The sequence below is a fragment of the Larus michahellis genome, chromosome 13 (genome assembly GCF_964199755.1).
Source record: "Larus michahellis chromosome 13, bLarMic1.1, whole genome shotgun sequence".
In the NCBI taxonomy this organism is placed as follows: Eukaryota; Metazoa; Chordata; class Aves; order Charadriiformes; family Laridae; genus Larus; species Larus michahellis.
This window is the reverse complement of record NC_133908.1, coordinates 14,269,427-14,283,914: the sequence shown is the minus strand read 5'-3', so window position 1 is coordinate 14,283,914 and position 14,488 is coordinate 14,269,427. Positions and strand designations below refer to the sequence as shown.

The 14,488-nt window shown below is 63.4% G+C and overlaps 1 protein-coding gene across 4 annotated transcripts in view; it reads right to left on the bottom strand.

Annotated features, from left to right (window-relative positions):
- Nucleotides 1-13,503, bottom strand: part of MYO18B (myosin XVIIIB) — an 80,955-nt gene extending 67,452 nt beyond the window's left edge. For 3 of the 4 annotated variants that reach the window (XM_074606106.1, XM_074606108.1, XM_074606109.1), the window contains exons 1-12: nt 13,369-13,503; nt 12,113-12,197; nt 11,206-11,363; nt 9,818-10,561; nt 9,496-9,562; nt 9,189-9,301; nt 8,801-8,977; nt 7,669-7,867; nt 6,723-6,865; nt 5,538-5,638; nt 4,907-4,970; nt 2,771-2,915 (exon numbers count right to left, since the gene is read on the bottom strand). In XM_074606106.1, coding sequence (XP_074462207.1) covers nt 2,771-2,915; nt 4,907-4,970; nt 5,538-5,638; nt 6,723-6,865; nt 7,669-7,867; nt 8,801-8,977; nt 9,189-9,301; nt 9,496-9,562; nt 9,818-10,561; nt 11,206-11,363; nt 12,113-12,149 — 1,948 coding nt within the window. In that variant the 5' untranslated portion in view covers nt 12,150-12,197; nt 13,369-13,503. Of the gene's footprint in view, nt 1-2,770; nt 2,916-4,906; nt 4,971-5,537; nt 5,639-6,722; nt 6,866-7,668; nt 7,868-8,800; nt 8,978-9,188; nt 9,302-9,495; nt 9,563-9,817; nt 10,562-11,205; nt 11,364-12,033; nt 12,082-12,112; nt 12,198-13,368 lie in introns of those variants that run through there. The other variant, XM_074606107.1, reaches the window with a different exon arrangement.
- Nucleotides 13,504-14,488: the final 985 nt, after the last annotated feature.

Below are 14,488 nucleotides of genomic sequence, written 5' to 3'. Positions count from 1 at the left end.
GCTTCCAGCCCTTCTGGAAACTTTCCATTTCGGAGAGCTAAAAGGCTGTTCAAGGGGTTTTTTTCATCCCTGCTGCTCCTGCCAGCCCCATCCGCCTGCAGACCCCAGAGAGACGCAGCAGGGCACTGCGTGGGACCCCGGGCTCAGCCCTTCCTTCTGCTCCAGCCCTGGCCCATCTCACAAACCGCTCGGTGTCTCGGCTTCTGAAACAGGGATGCTCCTTCTCCTGCCTCCCGAGGACACCATGCTGCGGCGGTGGGGCTGTGCGGGACCCAGCCCAGCCCACGGCAGCTCACGGCTGCCGGCAGCTCGGGCACTGACACTGCGCTACTTGCTGGGGGTGTCCCTCACCGGACCCCAAATTCCTCCCCCCAGGTGCTTGGGTGCTCCCATCCCTCCGCCGTCGGGGCTGCTGCTGCAGGGAACCAGCCCCATCCATGGAGCGGTGCGGGAGGGCGGCGGATGCAGGGTGCTGCCCCGGACGCTGCCGACCTCCGCAGGGTTTGGGGGGCTCAGAGCATCCCCTGCCTGAGCCGCGGCTCCAGCCCCTCCCTGTCCTGCATTTCTGCCCTTGTGGTTTTCCTCCATCCAAGGGGTTCAGGCCGCTGGGTTTGCAGCAGCTTCTGGACTGGGGGGGTGCGGGGGGAGCCACGCTTGGCTCCCATCCACGGCGCGCACCCCCCTGCAGCGCCGGGAGGACTCCGGCGACTCGCAGCCGCTGGAAACCCAGTCGCCTCTATTAAAGGCGTGCGGCGGGAAGCCCGCAGAAAGCAGGGAGCCGCGATGCTGTATTTTTATAACAGCCAGCAAAACGGGCAGCTTGAGAGCGAGCTGAATGCCGACCCCCAGCTGCGCCCAAAACCTCCTTCCCCGTTAAAGAGGGAATGAATAAATGAAAATACGTAACATTCTGCAGCCCACAAAGGGGACTGGAAGCACTTAGGTGAATGGGTACCTAGGATGCCCCGCTGGCCTCTGCCTGTCAGGCTGCCTCTCACAAAAAGAGCTGCTCGAACATGTTTCAAAGGCAATGGGAAACGCTGACACCAGGACGGGGCAGGCTTTTGAAATTCAACCTTTTCTTGTCAGTGTTTTTCTGGGCGCAAACGTATTTTCCACTCTCAGTCAGAGAGAGGCGATGCTATTCCCTTCTATTTTATTATTCCTGGTCAAAGTGAATTTGTGACAAGACGACAGCCATCAGCAGAAGGGAAAAAGAAAAATGTATTTAGGGTGCGCCGGGGCCCTGCAGCCGGAGCAGGGCACGTGCCGGGGCCGCCGGGGCAGGGATGGCGGTGGCGGGGGCTGCAGCGCCCGGCTGCGCTCCTGACCGCGAGTGAAAAAGCAGCCACGAGGCTCCCTTTGGTGAGATTTCAAGGAGAGGATTTTTGAATACACGACTTCAAAGGGCATGAAAGGGGAAGGGAAGAGATGGCTATCAGGAGACAGGTTTAACCACATTAAAAGAGTCATCGCCCCCACTGAGACTTCTGCTCCATCCAGCTTTGATCCATTTTTTATCCATACTTCCTTTCATTTCTCCCCTTTTGTTGACGCATGATCAGGGAATCGATACGAGAGTGAGCGATGCTGAGACATGCTCTGGTTGTTAATCCTGTACCCGAACCTGCTCCGAAGCCACCAGCCCTGCCTGGGCCCGCTATTAACATTCCTATTCATGCTGAAATAATTGCGGCAAGATTTGTAGAATATAGCCCCCGATCCCCTCCTAGACTGACTTAGGGGACGCTTGGGAGAGAATGTTCAATAAGTTTGAGCAACGCAGCTCAGCTCACCCAGCAAACCCTCCCTGGCCAACACCGTCACCGTCCCTCCATCTGCCTTCGAGCTGGTCACTCTTAAAATGAGCCGCGTCTCCAAAATCTGCCCTCCTGGAAACTCTTGAGGCAGAAAGACTTTTTTTTTTCTTTGCCAAGAGCCTCATCACACACTTCAGCCTGAGACAGCGGGGTCATTCTTTTAAAAGTTGGAAGGGCATTAGGGGAGATGGAGATGGGGAAAGAGAACACCGGAGAGAAGGGGAAAGGGAACTCGCTGTAAGTGACGACAGCATTCACCCTTTTAAAATAATTAATAAATGATTAATGGCATAAATTACCATAAGATGTGTTATGACGAGTTGCAGAGACATTTATAAATGTCTACGGCTTAGTTTATAGCAGCCTTTATGCAGCCCTCATAAATTGAAGTGTGTAAATCAATGTGGCTGTCTCTAAAATAGGTTAGAGCACATCTTAAAATAATTTATAAGGGATAAGGCAATTTCTATATGCCTGTATTAACAAAGTCTTTATAAATACAATCTTCATCCAGACTCATCCTATTATAATTCAGTTACTGTGTTCGGCACTCAAGAGATGATAAAATTATTGCCATCTGAAGCTGTCCCTTCGCAGTGACATTGGGGACAACGTGCCAACAAACGAGCCACCCACCCCGCTCCCCCCCGAGAGCGGGTAGAAGGTGACGCCTCGCAGCCCCCGTCCTCTCCGCACGTGGCCGCAGGACAGACCCGCTCCAGAAGCCCCCGTGGGGCAGGACGCCAGCATCGCCCTGCTCCTCCGTGGCCAACCGAGGGCTCAGAGCAACCTCTGGGGCAGCAGCCTCCGGGTGAGCATCGCTCCCGAACGCCTCGTGGTGTGCAACGCGCCCAAGCACCGAACACCGCTGGGACGTGCTCCCCTGTCCTCCTCCAACCCCCGGCACCGAGACGAGGTATAAGAAAAGGAGAGGCAGGAGCCCCTCTTACCTTTACAGGCGCCGGCGGCTCCCAGGTGGTAGATGCCGGCCAAGACGCGCCAGATGGCTGCCTGCTCCTCCGCCGTGATGCCCAGCGTGCCCATGGCAGCCTGGAGCTGGGCGAAGGCGGCCGAGGCTTTCTGCTTCTCCTCGGGCTGCAACAGGGAAGAGACGGGAATGGAAACGTCACTGCCTCTGCCAGAGCATCGCCGGCGCGGGGGACAAGGGATACAGGGATAGACATGGGGGGAACACAGAAGGGCTTACAAAAACCATACGGCCAGCAAGGAAAGGACAATAAGGGGACCTTAGGAACAGTCTGGACAGCAATGGGGGAAGCCCCTGGCAGGTTCCTCAAGTGCCTGGTGTTAGGAGCAAGCCTGGGTGCGTCTTCTCATCATACAACTACACATAATTCCCACTGCAGGAGTGTCTACAGAGACGTTCAGCAGCAGCTGGGGACAGACGTTTTATATCTTCTCACTTCTCCCTAAATACAGCCGCCCACAGGTGTGCTGGGGCCAGCTGCACGGCTCCCAGCCACCAGCAGGACCTCACCTGCCCCCCTCCAACACTGCGGCCCCAGCCACGACTCCTGCAATATTTATTTTTTTTTTTTTTATAAATGCAGCCCCACCGCAAAATGAAGGCTTTTTTTCCCCTAAACTGAAGATTTTCAATGCAGACACATGCAGCCCAGGGGCCAGACACTACACGCACGCTCTGGCTGGCAGCGTCCCTGTCTTGGCAAGGACCAGCACGCCTGGTCTAAAGGATTTCGGCTCCTGCAGAGGCCTACGGGGTGGCTACTAATGAGAAAATAACAGCTGAGATCTGTGATTTCTCCAGACTCAAAAAAATACCCCAAATACTTGTGACACCGGTGTCGCGGCAGGGGTTATCCATCCCCACCGGCTGCGGGGACGAACGCTGGGAAGCCGCCAATTAAAATGTTCAGTCTCGGCATCCAGAGCGCTGCTCGGAAAGGAAAATCTGACAAATTTCCCCAAACCCCAACCCAAAGCAAGCGCAGCACGCCACCGCCTTGGCTTTCCTCCTGGGCTGGTTCCAGAGCAGGCGCACAAAGCACTACCAAAAACCCGCCCCGGGGAGCTTCTGGGGGGTTCATCCTTCCATGCCCCCACCCCCAGCATCCTGGGTGCTCCTCGGACAACCATGCCGTGCCGAACTGAACAGCCTTTCCAGGGACACACGTGCGCTGCAGGGAACATCGCTGGGAAGGAGGAGAAGCGGTGGCGGGGACAGTGCTTGTCCCCTTTGCAGAGCTCACACGCCCCGGACTGAAGAGGTGATGCCCAGCTCCTGCTGACCCTCTCCATCCCAGTGGGAAAACCCTTCGGGACGGGATGGGGAACCCACAGGAGTCGGGGGCTGCAAAAGGAAGGTTAAAAACCCCATCTCTGAACCCAAATCTGCTGCTGCACTCGCAGAACCAGGACCCGCGGTACCTCGCTGTCCCCTCCACGAGATCCGCTGCTCAAACAGCCGATTCCTTTTGGCTGCCGGACCGGAGCCAGAGCTCCCTAATGAAGATTGAATATTGAATTCATCAGTAGATGATGTAACTGCAAATTGCTGCGATTCATCCCAGCGCTTTGGCTCGCAGGCAATCCGCCCGATCTTTGCAAACGGCTCAGGCTAACGAGGAGCTGGTGCTGGAAATCGACTGCAGCACTTTGAGCCCCTAAAAATCCCATCCCGGGCTCTCCAAAGGATGCGCTCGCCCCCTCAGGAGCTGTCGCAGGGAAACCCTGGGGGTTGTTGACCCCGGAGCAGCAGGATCCGTCCCCGGGGCGGCCGGGGGTGGCTGAAATGTCAGCGTAGACACCAAGCAGCATCTGCCCCGGTCCTGGCAGCTCCCCGCCCCCGTGGGGCTGTAGAGGGGTGGTGGAGGCTGTTTGGGCAGACCCTTCCTCGCACCCTGGTATTTGCTCTCTCCCTCCATGCGTTGGTACAGCAGCACCATCCTGAGTCTCCCAGCAGCCAAGGATCCCAACACATCCTCTAACCGGGAGTGATCCCAGCAGCCAAGGACCCCAACACGTCCCCTAACCGGGGCTGACGGAGGACGTGCACCGCGGCATCCCGCTGCAGGCAGCCGCGTGGCACCGGCATTTCTCCCTACCTTTGAGAATGGCCTGATCCCGAAGGAGTTGCTCTCAGCCGCCTGGTGCAAGTGCAGCATCGTCCTGTTACAGAAAGCGAGACTCAAGCTCCCTCCTCGCCTGCCCCCAGCACTCCCCAAACCCCTGCCCTCTCCTCGGGGAGCGTCCCTGAGCCCCTCTCCCAGCCCGGCGCCCACAGAGCCCCTTTGCCTTCACAGCCACGGTCCCTTGTTGGGAAAGGCTCCCGTGGCTCTGCCCTGCGCAGGGGGATGGATCCGGCACCAGACGTGCCAGGACCCTTTGCCCGGGGATGTGCAGCTTGTGGGGAAAGGCAGAAGCCAGCAGGGAAAGGGACCCCCATCGCATTTGATCAGTCCGGTTTCAGTTTTAGCGATGGGGCAAACAAAGCACCAGGAAATGCCCCCGTTTCCTAGAAAATCTCTAATACATAAGTGTATAAAAATCCCTGCAGCATCACCATTGTGATCACCCTCACAATCTCTTTCTTATCAGAGAGGTCTCAAAAAGCACGTTGCTGGAGCAAACTTTGTATAAATCACAGGGGAGCCCCTCGGCGATGGGGGGTACCCATCAGCTGAGCAGCCGGGGGAGGAGCGGAGCCGCCTGGTGCCCTGGGACCCCCTCACCCACCTGTGTGCCGCATCCAGCCCCGCCAGCATCAGGGGGAAGACGTTGAAGCTGGTCTCTCCGGGGGGCTGCTGGGCGACGCGGCCCCTCTCCAGCAGCATGGTCTGGGAAGGGAGCGGAGGCAGGAGTGAGCGGCAGCCCCCGGCGTGCAGGCAGGGACAGCCCCTCGGCACGGGCAGGGTGGCTGGTGGGCATCCAGGCATGCAGGGAAAAGAGGGGAGAGTGGTACCCAGAGAGATGCTGCTGGGGGCTGCCAAGGAGGGACTGGATTTCTCCTTGCAGGGACACGGCTGGCTTTGGAGGATGCTCCTCCTGCCCAGGGCAAGCAAGAGTCAAATCGTACCCCAGGTGTGCGTCAAGGGGCAATACTTCAGCACATGGGTGCAACACCCACGCTTTCTCCCCACCCCTGGAGGTCTGGGCAACCCAATGGCCTCAACAGAGATGCTACAGCTTCTGGATAAGCCATTGCCCGGGCTCGAGGCCAGCCTAGACCAGCCTCCAGCCTCATCGAGGCTGTTCAATGCCGGCATTGACATCGGGAATGAGTCCCTGCAGGGCTGGGATCCCCGGTTGTCCTGTCCTCCCAGGAGCATCCCAGGAGGGTACCAGTGGTCCGGAGGGCGAATGCTCCCGGGAGCACATTCCCACTCCTGCGCAAGGATGGCCACGCTGGGCCATCAGCCCCCTGCCGGTGGCCGGGGCAGAGGAGGGGCAGCAGTGGGGCAGCAAAGAGAAACCTCTGGTGCTCCCCACAAGCAGACACCGGCTCAAGCTCCCTCCTCCATCGGACGAGGCCTGGGGGCACCAGCAGCGCTGATTAAAGTGCCTTTGCATAACAGTGATGGTGATAAAAGCTGCCAGATGCTTCTGCTCAAGGCTGATGTCTAAGGTGCTGCTAATGAAATGCTGAATTATACATTCCCTCATAAACATTTCATGCCAGCGCTGCAGGGGAGGGGGTGATGGGCCATGGGGACCACCCCCCCAACGCTGCTGACAGAGCTCCTGCCCAGCTGCAATTCGGGGCACCTTTGGTCCAGGAGGAGATGCAGCGCGGAGCATCTCTCCTCTCGTGCCCAACCTGGATGGGAAGCACGGCACAGGGGTTGTTTGCCCCCATCCCAAGGACCCTCGGTTTCAGCCACAGCCCCCCCGTATCACCCGGCGACGGGGCCCGCGGGGTACCTGGAGGTGAGCAGCGGTTATCCGGCCGGTTGCACTGAAATCCAGCGACAGGACCATGGAGAAGCGCGTGGAGCTGCTGCTGCGGCCGGTGGTCACTGACCCAAAGGCTCCCAGGACCGTGAACATCGCCTGGATCTTCTCCACTGCAAAACCAGCACCGGCAGCCCCCTGAGCCGCCCTGTGATGGCTGCAGCCCTGCATCGCTCCGCGGTTGGCCAGGAGAGAGCCAGACCCGGCCACCGCCGCACCAGCGCAACCTCAGGGCTGCAAACAGGCACCAGAGGAGGCTTCTCCTCCCGGCTGCACCTCCGCCTGCTCCTCCCGGGGGTCTGTCCCAGCGCACGGGGACCCGGGTACCGGCTGGGCGTGGGGTTAGCATCCTGCACCACAAGAGTATCTGTGCACTGGTGGGAGGGGGACATGCCAACCTGCCCGCACCTCCACCCAGCTCCAGGCCGTTTGTCAGCGCTTTGCAAGAGCACGGTGTACCCAGAGCTCGCCCAGACCTCCAAAATCCAAACCTAAAGCCACCGATTGCCTAACAGCGCTTCCTCCCGCGTCACCAGTAACTCGATCAGAGGGGAACAGCGCTGCCCCAAGCACGCAAGTAATTCCCTTCTGGTGCTTACTCGGGTGTTTATCAAAACAGCAAATCTGTTGGGTCTGGGATGGGTGAGCACTCGCAGCCTGGCCGTTCGCCTGCCGCCTGGGCTGCACTTGCACAGCCACACCGGGCCCTCGGGAGCCACCCCAAAGGGGCACGAATCAGACCAGGAATGGGTCAAATGGAGACCATCAGGTGGAAACAGCATCACCTTCGCGTTTGCATGCACTCCCCACCCTGCACGGACAGTCTCCGTGCGCTGCCTCTGCCCAGCACCGAGCATCCCACAGCCGGGGCTCGTTGCCGGGGCTCCGAGCTCGCAGCGGCCGCCCAGTCCCATACCTGAGACCCTGCCGTCCACGCTGCCTGCCGTGCCCACCAGGTACTCCAGGGCACCCTGGCAGCAGGCGGTCCTCCCAGCCCCACTGCGCCCCAGGGGCACGATGGCCTGATCCTGCCGCTGCATCAGCAGGTTCCTGTAGGCTCTCTGCGCCACCGAGCAGATGTGCGGGGGCATGTTGTCTCGCTTCCCCTTGAATGCCTGCGAGCAGGGAGAGAGTGGGAGAGCACACCCCAAAACAGGATTCTTGTAGAGAAAATCCCGAAGACGTTCACCCTCAGGGCGATGGCTTCTCCCCAGGGTGTAGAACCCCCTGAGGTTCACAGGGGAAGGGGAAACGCCACCCAGCCCGGCCTCGCTCCCCCAGTGCCAGAGAGACGGTTGGGGACCGACGCAGGGAACCCACAGCAGGACCCGCTCCAGCCTGCCTGTGAGCAAGAGCTCTGCCAGGCACCACCCTGGGCACCAAACCCCCAGCACGTTCCCTCCCTGGCCCCGGCACCCCCAGAGTGCTCAGGGAGTGCGTTCACAACAACACAGAGATTGTCTCCTGGAAACGAGAAAAACTTCTGTGCTGGAAGCGGTGCCCAGCTGCAAGCATCCCTGGGTCCCCAGTGTCCCCATCCCCGAGCATCCTCAGTCTTGAGCATCCCCAGCCCCAAGTGTCCTCAGCCCTGAGCATCCTCAGAACATCCCCAGCTCTGAGCATCCTCCAGAGTGTCCCCAGCGCCAAGCGTCCCCAGCCCTGAGCATCCTCAGTCCTGAGTATCCCCAGCCCTGAGTGTCCTCAGCCCTGAGTATCCTCAGAACATCCCCAGCTCTGAGCATCCTCTAGAGTGTCCCTGTCCCCAAACATCCTCAGTCCTGAGTGTCCCCAGCCCCGAGTATCCTCCAGAGTATCCCCAGTGCCAAGCATCCCCGGCCCTCAGTGTCCTCAGAGCCTCCCCAGCCCCAAGCATCCCTGGTCCTGAGCGTCCTCAGAGCATCCCCGCCCGGAGCATCCCGGCCACCCTGTGACGGTCCCACGGTGCCATCTGCCGGCACCACAGTGCCCGGCGTCCTCCGCCACTGTCCCCAAGGGGGTCGGTGATCGCTTCCCACGGGAGATCCTCCCCCCCCCGGCTCCCCGCTCACCTTCCCCGAGCTGCTGCTGGCCGCGAAGCTGGGCCTGATGGCCACCAGGCTGGCCCCGGCGTAGGTGTAGGGCAGGCGGGCCTGGTAGCGCTGCTGCAGCGTGTTCATGGCGCTGCACTCGTTGAGGCTGATGAGCGCGGCCAGGTCCTCGGCGTAATCCAGGCTGGGGGGGTTGGTCTGCAGGAAGAAAGCCAGAGCCTCCCTCGAGCTCTGCCACCACGGCACGGGCTGTGCCGGACCCCACCGGCACCCCGGCATCTTGGACCCATCCAGCTGGGGACAGGTGGCCCGAGCAACAGGGCTGCCCCGGGTCTAATCCTGCCTGGGCACTGCCATGCACCAGGTGCTGCGGGCAGGGCTCCCAGCCAAAACCCAGGAGGGGGCTCACCCGCTGCACGCTGTCCTCGTCCACCTCGGTGACGCTGCCGTCCGCCTCCCGGCGCACCCTCACCCTCCCCGCCGGCAGCTCGGGCGTCCCCACGTCCGGCTTCAGCTGCGTGGCTGCAAGGAGAGACCGATGAGTCCCTCCGGTGTGGCATGGCCAAGGCATCCCCGGGCAGAGCCGGCTGCGGCATGGGGAGATGCCGAGGGGCCACCTCCAACCCGGCGCCCACCCTGCTCCCAACCCACAGCCAGGCTGGAGACAGCTCGTATCTTCCCGTTCTGGATAGCGAGATTAGAGGAAGGCAAGTTACCGAGTGTGAATCCATCCTGCTGGACGAGCCAGACCTTCTCCGCTTCGTACCAAACATCCCTCGGAGCCTGCAGGGAGGAGAGAGGGGAATCGTGCAGGAACCGGTGGAAAACTGAGCTGGACAAACTGCATTCGCCCCACGGACGGCAAAACCCCCAGCCAGAACCCCTGCCCTCCTCTGCCCTCCTGGCCGGTCCCGCGGGGCACCTTCCCCCAGCCCCCCGCTGAGCCCGTGGGAACGGGAAAAGCTGCATGAGACCGGAAAACGGCATCGGTGCCCCAAGACATGGGGTAAGAGCCGGGTAGGTTTGCGGACACATTACCTGGTCCTTCTCCTTGCTTTCTCCTGTCTCTTTGCTCTCTCCCGGTGCCTCTTTACCCTCTCCCGGCTCTTCCTTCACTTTCGCCTTCTCTGCCTCCTTTACCACATCTTCAGACTTTGCTTGGATCCCTCCCGGCTCCTCCTTGAGCCCCTCTGACTTGTTTGTAGTTTTTCCAGGCTTTTTGTTTTCCTTTGGCTCCTTCTTGCCACCTCCAACATCTTTCTTCATCTTCTCTGGCTCTTTCCTGGCCGGCCCTGGCTCCCTCTTGGCTCTCGCCTTGGCTGGGGGCTGCTCGTGGCTGGGGGGTGCCCCCTTCTCCTTCTTGGTGCTCTCAGGGCCTGTCTCCTTCGGCGCGTCCCCCTCCTTCGCTGGGGCTTTGCTGCAGCGCTGGGGGCCCTTGCTGGATGCGGGGGCTGGATCTGGGGGGCTGCCCCCCGGGCTGGGGTCCTTGGGGCTCTTCTCCGGGCACAACGGCTTCGCTGCCTTGTGAGCCTCCGGGCAAGGGGTCTCCACTGGTTTGGGGGCAGCCGCTGCCAGGGCAGGCGCAGGGGACGGGGCTTTGCTGGGGATGGCCCCTGGTGCAGCCTTCCCGGGTGGCAGGTCCTTGCGTGGGGGAGCCGGGACCCCCTCGCCCCCCTGCCCCTCTGCGTGCAGCCCGTTCTGCAGCGCCTGCCCCGCGCTGGCCACCTCTCCCCTGGCAGCGGGGGCGTCCCCGGCTCGGGCCTCGCCGTCCTCCCCCGCGGGCTGCCAAGCAAAGGAGAGGAGCTGGGTCTGACAGGGACAGGGCGAAGGACCCGACCCCGACCCCAGCCCCACGCGGGATGCCCGTGCCAAGCACAGCCCAGCAGGACACGCAGCTCCAGCCCTGACCCGTTCGCTCCGGGTACGGCCGATGGCCGCAGGTGGCTGCCCGGACCTGGCTGCATGGCTGCAGGCGGTGGTGGCACCCTCGTCCTCCTCCTCCTCCTCCTCCCTCCGCTCGGCCACATCCCGTCCCTCCACCCGCCGCGTCCTGGGTGCCGTGCCCAGGGATGCTCCATGCACTCCCCTTCCTGCGCTCAGTGAGCTGAACCGGAGAGCCTCATGCTCTGCTTAATTACTCGCCTTCCAATTAAGCGAGTCAGGAATGGCAAGCTACATTAATGAAGTCTCCAGCATTAATTGCTCAGGGCTGGCAGCTGGCCAGGGCCACAGCTTGCTGCAGCCCATGGCGTGCTGCGAGCCTGGGCCTCGCTGTACAACCCACCTCGTGCAAAAAACCTGCTTTTTGGGGTCCTAGTGCCTTGGGATTGCTTTGGGCTGGGGACAGATGGGGACACCCAGCCAGCGGACACACGTTCGGCCAAGGCAGGACGCCCCGGCGCTGCGTGGGGTTCATCACCACTCACCTCCTCCTTCACGCTCGCCTTGGTTTCCTTCTTCAGCTTCGCTGCCTTGGCCTCCTTCTCCGTCTCCCGCACGAGCTGCTTGATGAACCCCCCGGGGATGACCGACAGGAGCAGCGGGGGGGCAGACGGGGGCGGCCCCCGGTCCTCGTCCCGTATCTGCAGGAGCAGAGGCTGGGTTACGGGGCACGGCGCGGCGACGGGACCCCCGGCAAAGCCAGCCCCGTGGGCACGTTAGCGGCACGAGCAGCTGAGCATCAGCACCCCGCGCTGCCGGCGGGGCCAGCTGTGGGCATCTTGCAGGTAGCCGTGGGCCACCCGTGAGCACCAGGCTGGTTTGGGGATGCTGTGGTGAGCAGGAGGAGAAGCAATGAGAAGAGAAGCCCCGCAGAGAAGCGCCGAGGTTTCCGCACGCCACCAAGGGCCGGGCGCTGCGGGGAGCCCCCAGGCACCGCCAGCTTTGTCCGATGCCCACGGTGGGGAACCGTCCCGGCTGCGGCAAGTCAAGAAGCCATTCCCGGCATCACCGTGGCCACATGCAGGCCTGCTGTGTGCTGGGCTCCAAGATGAAATGCATCCCCGCATCCCGCAGCTCCCCCAGCAAAGGGCTTTCCCAGCCGTGCCACCACGCATCAGCGCCAAGCCCTGCAGACCCCCGCAAGGCTCGGCCCTGCGGGGAACCGCGTGCCCCGAACGGCGGCAAAATCGCTCAAACCAGAACAATGAGGCTGCAAAGATGCCCGGAGCCGGCAGGGTGGGACACAGCGGGAGCAACGTGTGCAGGGAGGCGAGGGGACGCGCACCCCGGGCGGCTGCAGTGCGTCCCCCCACCTGGCACCGAGCGCCCGGGCAGCCCGCGAGCATCCAGCCCCGAAACACCGCTGGTGCCAGCCCGGACCGAGACTTTCCTTCTGCTCCCAGAGCGCGAGGCGCGAGGAGATGGCCATGCCGGCGGTGAGGCGGGACGGTGCCGTACGGAGAGCCGCGGGGCCACGCTGGGTGCACGAGGCGGAGAGAGAGGAGAGAGTTAGCCAAGGACTCCCACTAGCCCCGGGGCCAGCAGCACCACCATCTTGCTGGGCATCGTCCCAGTCTGAGCTCATGGCACTGGCTGGAGCGCGGCAGCCCGGGCACGGAGGGGACAGGTCGTTTGGCAGTGCTGGGGAGGGCACAGCCACGTGCAGCCACCTCCAGCCCCCGGCATGGCACGACGAGGGACCAGGGGGTGTGCGGACGTGGGGGCACGGGGTGGCGGTGGCACGGGGGTGGTGCTGGGACCCCGCTGCCCTGGGCCGGGTGGCACAGGGTGGCCTCAGGAGCCCGCCCGTCCCCCATTTCAGGCTGACCCCAGCTTCACCTGTCGAGATCATTCATGCACCGAGCGGGTCGGGGCTCGTCTGGCCCTGCCGCGCGCACCAGCAGCCGTATCTCCTTGTACAGTAAAGGGCAGGAGCACCGGGAGCAGCCAGGAGCCGGCTGAGGAATGTCACTTGCCTTCTCAGGCGGCAGCCCCGGCTGCCACGTGCCCTCGCTCACGTCGGGGACCGGCGCTGCCCCCACGCTGTCCCCCCAGCCAGGGCTCTGTAGCCACTGGAGAGAGCCGGCCCCAAATGGCACAGGCCTGCATCAGGGGACCCTGCGCCCTCCAGATAGAGCTGGATCCTCAGTCCCTGCTCTGCACGTGGGGAAACTGAGGCACAGAGGGGGACATGCCTTGACCAAGCACGCTGCACGGCAGGAACAAGGGGCTGTGGACCACCACCAACATCCCCCCAGCCCCCCACCCAGGGAGCAGGATGCGGCCCCATTTGGGTCTGGTCCCCACGCAGGGGCCGGCGGGGTCTCGCTCCTGCTGCCACCCGGGACCCGCTGCCGCCCGGGTGGGTGCCAAGGGCCGAGGCCACCGGGGGGTCCCTGGCCACCCCCCCGCACAGTGCAGGGGGCACCCACCATCCCCGCTCCCCTCGCAGCCCTCCCGGGCGCACACCGGTGCCTGGAAGCCGCCCCCGAAGCCGGGGGTGCCGCTATGGCCATCCACCCCCACCTAAAAATAGCCCTCCCCGCCGAGGGGCCCCCGGCCGGCTGCCAGCACACCCAAAACCCTCCCTTCGGACCCTCCCCCGGCCCCCCCACCTCCCCGAACCGCATCCTCCGGAGCGCCCGTACCTGGGTGGGGGGCTGCGGGCGCCGGGGGCGGGGGGGTGACGGCCCGGGCCGGTTCCGGGCTCTGCCGGCGGTGCGGGTCCCCAGCGAGGCGGAGAGGGCGGGCGGGGGGCGGGCGAGCGGCGGTGGGGCGGCGTGTGCCTCCCCCCCCCCCGCCCCCCCCCCGGCGGCAGCTGAGGTGACACATGTCACTGCTAAAAATACCCGCGGCGGTGGCACCGGGGCCTCGGCTGGGGAGGGGGAGGCGGTGGCACGGCGGGTTCCTCCCCTTCCCCCGGCCCCCCCTGCACCGACACCCCCCCCCCCCGCCACGCGTGTTCGTGCCCCCCCCCAGAGCCGCTGTGGGTTGACATGAGGCTGGGGCAGGGGGGGGACGGACCCCGGGCAGCCCCCCGCCCCCCGGGACTTGCGGGTCGGAGCTCCATCACGGGGGCAACCCCCGGAGCACCCCGCTTCCCCCCGCCAGCCCCAGCCCTGGGATATTGGGGGGGGGCGCTGAGCTGGGGAGGGACCCATGAGCAGGGCCCAAAATAGCCTCCCGTGTCGGTGGAAAGAAAAAGTCACCACCGCGCTAACGCCAACGTGGTGAGCAGCCGGGCAGGGGTGGGGGGGGGGGAGCGGGCAGCCATGGCTGTTGGGGGGCCCTGCCTGCCCCCAGGGGTCACCTGGCACCGCCATCCCCAGCAGAGCTCTGCTGGGGACACAGCACATGGAGGGGCCATGGGTGTCCCCCCTCCCAGGGACCAGCAGGACCCACGTCCCACTCGCCCCGGCACCCAGGCAAGGGTGGGGGGCGCGGGACGCAGGATGGGGCCCAGCCCGGCCCGTGAAGGTGAAACCCACCCTCCGCCGCTCCCCCAAAGAGCTCCGCGGACGTGCCCAGGGCATCAGCACGGGCAGCTGGAAAAGCTCCGTTAATGAGAAAGGAAAGAGGATTGTTAGCCTGTAGTTGCCCCCAACGAGAGCAAGGGCTGCCCCAAGCGTCTCACCAACAGCAGTTAAAACGCACCCCATTTTCCAGCCAGGAATGGCACAAGAACACGCGGTTTCGGGTGATCCTTCGCACGGTCGCCACGGGCTCCGCAGCCTCGGGGGAGCCTGGCTGCGCGTGGGTCTCGCCGCC